Source organism: Manis pentadactyla, chromosome 17 (assembly GCF_030020395.1).
Source record: "Manis pentadactyla isolate mManPen7 chromosome 17, mManPen7.hap1, whole genome shotgun sequence".
NCBI lineage: Eukaryota > Metazoa > Chordata > Mammalia > Pholidota > Manidae > Manis > Manis pentadactyla.
In genome coordinates this window covers 31,685,977-31,691,976 of record NC_080035.1, presented here as the reverse complement: position 1 = coordinate 31,691,976, position 6,000 = coordinate 31,685,977, and the positions used below count along the sequence as shown (strand labels likewise).

Below are 6,000 nucleotides of genomic sequence, written 5' to 3'. Positions count from 1 at the left end.
GACATTTTTTACAAGGATTTTTTTCCTATTATGTAAAGCTAAGACATGTTATCTTACTAAATTTTTTCCTTCCTAACTTCTCTACTCTTTCTTTTTCTCTTCCTTCTTGCCTTCCTTCCTTTCTCCTTCTTTCCTTCCTTCCTTCCTTCCTTTACTCATTTTTTTCTTCCTCCCTTTTTTCCCAGTAATAGTACGGTAATAATAAAGTGAAAAAATATAATCAGTCATCTTCTGCAATCATTCGTTTTACCATAATTTCAGGTACACTTTATTTTCAAATCTTATATATTTTATTTGATAATTAGATGCAATGTTAAAATATCTTTCCCAGCAAGAGTGATTATTGTATGCAGATTGATAAATACAGAATAGTAGCTTTCTTAAATAATAGGCTGCAACAGTGTTTTATAAGCATACTATTACTACAAGACTAACAGACGTTAATCGTCATCTGTTAAATATGTCTTAATATTTTTAATTCATGTTCTTTTATACCAGAACTCAGTATTATATCTTCGTTAGGTCATAACAATTACTGACTTTTAAACAGGTAACTTTTAAGTTGTATAATAATAATAGTATTCTTTTTACAGAGAAAAGGGGAATATAAAATGGATTTCAGATAACACCAAAAATGAATTTTATATTACAGTAGTTGAATGGTTATAGATGTTAAATAATAAAGAAAATATAGATATAACTGATTTGCATTGTTACATTATATTATTTTAATTAAGTTAAAATTACATCAAGTTAGAAAATCCACAGAGCACCCAATTTCTATAGAAATCATTCAGTTATATGCACTTCAAATTCCTACATTACCTCTGATGGAAAGTTTTCTCTGTCCTGTTTGTGATATGTAATTTCATACACAGTTTTCTTCCCTAAGGGAAATACTTGATTCAGTGCTTGGATAAAAATGATCTGTCACCATTGTTTACTTTAAAGAGCCTTTCTCTTTTCTTTTTTTTGGACACTGAGCATTGAAAGAAAAATCGAGGCACAGGGAATTGTAGTCCAGCTATTGTGGCATAAATCAATATTTTAAAATATGCAATAGTGATTTTTCTTCCCCTGAAAGTAGAGGTTATATGTGCTTAATTTCTTGTTTTGTTAAAATATCCAACTCTAAGAAAGACTTCAAATTTGGCTTTGTTTTTCATTTAAGTTTATGCTCAAAAACAGGGTAAAAAAACAGTAATACAACAGCACTTGAATGTTAGATACTGTGCCCTTTTGGGGGTTCTGAAGCTGTGAATTTCATGAATGGACAACCACCATATTCTTGGTTGACTTACGGAGCCTGCTGCTTGCTGACCCCCTTTTGCTTTCAGGAAAGGTGATTGAGTTCTATTTTAATGGCTCATAAAAGGGAAAGATGAAAAATTCCCAAGTAGTCATAGCTAGAAAGGGATCATAATCCTCATTATTCTAAGTATAGATATAAGGGAAAATACACCTTCCCTTCGCACAGATTTTTGCAGGATAGTAGCCTTTGGGTATATTCATTTATTGCCTAAACTCTTGCATGCATTTTATATCATGATTTATGTACCGGAAGGTTATGCCTCGAAATTCTCCTGTATCATTTTATTCTACTTCTTGATGTACATTAAGAACAGCTTTCAGTCTAAGGCTACACACCAAATGCACTGATTTTGCAAAACCCATCCCCTGCGCTCAGATGCCCATCTTCAAATTTTTACCAGCGCCTCTGGTCCCCAGGGTGAAGCACTGCCTGAGTGCGTTAATAGCAGAATTGCCATGTAAGTGTCAGAATGGTGGCATCACCAGACTTTGACGCCAGCACCTCTGTTTTCTGTGTGTCTGACTACAGAGAAACTAAGGCTAAAGGTTAAAGGATGCGGTTTATTAAATAATTCAAGCCATTAACCTGCAACCTGCAAACCGATGGCAGCCTATTAAGTTTCCGCTGCCATGATTCATGCTTGGTGTTCACTGATGCTAAAGCATAACGCCTGTTTGCTTTACTTTTTATTGCTACATTGTAGTGTAGTGAGGAAGGAGGATGAAGAAAGGCGACAGGACCCACGCAAGGGGACAATCAGAGCGGCAGACTCACTTGCATAAAGAAGATTGAAGCCTTGCCTCCCTCCCTCCATGGCTCCGTATAGGCCCCAGTGCACATCTGCGTCACTGACGGGGGAGGAGGAGGCGCTGAGCCAGAGAGAAAATTGTACTGTGAGGACCTTGACAGCTTCACGGGCGGGCTTTTCCTTTTGCCTCCCTCTATTTTCGGGAATATTTATTTTTCTCTTTTACAAACTGACTATATAAAACCACTCCTCCTCGCCTTGCAGAAGGCGTCTGACTTTCTCAGAGAGAACCCGGCAAGCTCTCAGGGCATCCTCCGAGAGGCCAGGGGCAGGGGCGCAGGTGCACCGGGGAGGCTGCGGGGTGCGCCTCTTCGCGTCCTGGGGCTCTTCCTCCGCGCTCTCCAGGACTGAACTCTTGGGCTGCAAGGACAGGAGAGCGGACCCCTTCCCGACAAAGGCTCCGCCACGGGCACATCCCAAGGAGGTGTAAGCCGCCGCCGCCGCCTCCCGAGCCTCGGAGCGCGCGGACCTCGCTCCCTGGCGCATCTCCACCAGCAGGGTCGTGCCTCCCCGCCGTAACCACGGGGCCCCCGCGCGGGGACCGAGGATTCTCCGCCCGCAGCGTCCCGCTCCTGCCTCCCCTCGCGGCCGGTGGGCTCCCCACCCGCAGGTCCTGGGGACCCGACCGCAGCTGAGCCGCGCGGCTCTGCGGTCCGCGCGCCGCTCGTTGCCAGGCAGGGCGCGCAGCTCGCCCGCCTCGCCCCGAGTGCCCCGGGTGCGGAGGGCACATCCCGCCGCCTTCTCCAGCGCGGCTCCGCGGGCCACCCCCCTCCAGCTGGCCCTCCTCCTGCTGCGAGAGCCGAGGTCTCTTTGCCTTCCCGGGTCAAGCATGTCAGGCTCTGGGCGAAAAGACTTTGATGTGAAGCACATCCTGCGACTCCGCTGGAAACTCTTCAGCCACCCGTCGCCGTCCCCCGGCGGCCCGGCGGGGGGCGGCTGCCTGCAACAGGACGGCGGCGGCAGCTTCGAGCACTGGGGGCCCAGCCAGAGCCGCCTGCTCAAAGGCCAAGACAAGGGCAGCGGGGGCACTTTCTGGAAGAAACCTTCCTCTTCTTCCTCCTCGTCTTCGTCTTCCTCCTCGTCCTCCTCCTCCTTCAACCCACTCAATGGCACCCCGCTGCCGGTCCCCACGAGGCTGCAGCAAGGGGCGCCCGGGCAGGGCACCCAACAGCCAACCAGGACCCTCTTCTACGTGGAGTCCCTAGAGGAGGAGGAGGTACCAGGAATGGACTTTCCTGGACCCCACGAAAAAGGGCTGGTCCTGCAAGAGCTCAAAGTGGAGCCGGCCACCTCCAGCCAGGCAACAGGTGAAGGAGGTGGACACAGGTACAGTAAGGCCCCATGGGGCACCCAAGCATTTCCCAGTTTGCACCCATTCCCCCCCTCACTCCCTCGTGCTCTGGTAGTCACGAAGTCTGGAACGTTTCACGTTGAAAATTTTGGCTAAGGATGTCAGCTGAGTTTTTATTACCCAAGTTTTAATCTTACTTAGTTTGCTCATTAATTTCTATTGGCTCATATGTATCACTTTTCTTTTTGCAAGTTTTCAGGGTTGTAATCACAAACTGAACATATATGCATTTTGGTAAATTTCCAGGTGGACTGGTTCTCATGCTTCTGAGACTATAGTATTCTTCTGTCATCTTCTGTCAGATCACATCAGTCTTCCAGTTACCTGATGTGAGGGGAAATTGCTTTGAGCACGGTTCAAGTGAATCTCATATACTGGGCTAGAAACCGCCTTAACATGGTATCTAGGATCCCAGGGACTTGAATCTATATTCCAAGAGTTATGAGGTGGACAAAAGGTGTTACTGGACAGCTACATTTTCTCCTTGCCACCCTCCCCCCATGAAACACTGTTATTATTCTCTATCCCAACTTCTTTTTTATTCTACTTTGTGTTCACTTTTGCCTTGATCAAAGTCTTACCATTAAACTGTTGCTGAGCCCCTTTGCATTTAGCTGTCCTGTTTTGTTGATTCAGTGTGGGATTGTTTATCCTTAGTAAGCAAGTCAACATTTATTTCTTGTTTATTTCTATTTTTACACTTTTTAAAATAAAGTTCTCTACTTTCAAGCTTTATAGGAAACCTCCACACTCATAAAACTGAGTTTTACATTTCTTGAGAATTGACTCATTCTGCACTAGCTCATTTGTAGTTTGGGCACGTAGTTAGGATATGAAAAGATTTGCATTTAAATTTGTATGATATCAGAATATATTACTGGAAAAGAAATACAGGAGGAGCAGGAAAATGATAATGAATATGTTGATAATATTTAGTTACCCCTCAGTAACAAATTAGAGACAGAAGCAACCTTTTAAACTTTTGGTTAATGGAGTCAATTTCTTATAAAGTTGGTTAAGTCACAAAAAGAATACATAAAACAAAATAATATTGTAAGTGCTCTTTAATTATGTTGACAAATATGAACTCAGAGACACAGAAATGTATCCCTACAATTTTTCAATTATATGGATTTCAATTTGAATTTTAAGAGCCTTGCATATAATCTAGTATGTGGAGACATTTAATATAATGTAAGATTATTATTATTATAAAGAAGAGGAAGTTTAATTTGCAATTCTCAAGTATGACAAAGTTTTTTCCATGTATAGGAGACCTAAATATAAGTTTACCTATTATTCAATTCAGTAAGATATTTTACCAAAATGGTTTCAACTTTGGGTATCATTAGCATCATGAAGTTAGTTGATTTGTGCATTTACTATAGTTTACCTATAGTTTTAGAGCTAATTTTTCTTTTTATAAAATGTGCTGGGTTTTACCCCCTTAAGTTGAGTAAATAAGGTTAAATATTTACTATTTACTACCTTATTAAATCTGATAATTTTGTGATTCAGACAACTTGGGAAAAATGATTTTTTTTTTCAGTTTTGTAAAGTCTTTGTATCAGCTTAAAATATCAACATGCTGGGAATATTAATATTTGATAATTTTTTAAAGCTAGTTTGCTTCATAACAAATACATTTTTAAATGAAGATGATTTGGCGTGAGTAATATCTGAAAACTTTCATGTAAAGTGGAGAATTTGAAAATACTAATGGAATATTGACTTAAGGAATTATAATAAATTTTAAAAAAACACTGGCTCAGTTAGGGATAAAACACCCCATCAGATTTAACTTCTGGTCCCTCATTTCTTGATCATATATGAATGTTTTCATTCACAGAGTTGTAAGTGACAGGAATTCTGCAAATAAGTCCAATACCACCTCGAATCATCTTTACTAGTGGAATGAGGCTTTCCTATGAGATCTTCCATGTATAAAATATTGAAAATCAGGTCTAATTTTATTTTTAAAATTCTTATTAATACTTAAGTCCTTTAGATAATTTCAAATTTCTCACTGGACAAATCAATTAGCACTGACGGTATTCTTATGGATTTTATGTGTTCTTAAACCTTTATAGAGCATTGGTTCTGTGCTTGTGATTGATTGAAACCACACTATTAAACTTAGTGATTAGTCATTATCTGTATATATTATTTTAATATGCATGAAGAATAGGCTTCATGTCTCAGAAGAAACAGTATTTCCAAAGAGAGCATTTCCATTTAATACTGACTGGAAAATAATATGCAAAATAATCAACATTGTGGATTTATTTTTGTTTCTACAACACATGCAGGAACTCTACATACTGTTTGTAATGATCAGTGACTATATAAACTATGTAAACTCTTCATGGTAGTTTTGTTTACTTGGGTCATTATTATATCACCATACTATGATGTCACACTTGATATTTTAACATTTTGTTTTGTCAATTCTGATTTCTATACAAAAATAATCTTCATGTATAAAACAAGAGTTATCCCCTTTTCTGTTCTCTTCCATCATTTTCTGAT

The 6,000-nt window shown here is 40.4% G+C and overlaps 1 protein-coding gene across 1 annotated transcript in view; it reads left to right on the top strand.

Moving 5' to 3' along the window:
• Positions 1-2,847: 2,847 nt before the first annotated feature.
• The window catches only part of KLHL1 (kelch like family member 1), a 361,767-nt gene continuing 358,614 nt past the window's right edge, over positions 2,848-6,000 (top strand). Inside the window, exon 1 of the mRNA XM_036893901.2 lies at positions 2,848-3,446. Coding sequence (XP_036749796.2) covers positions 2,950-3,446 — 497 coding nt within the window. The 5' untranslated portion in view covers positions 2,848-2,949. The remainder of the gene's footprint in view (positions 3,447-6,000) is intronic.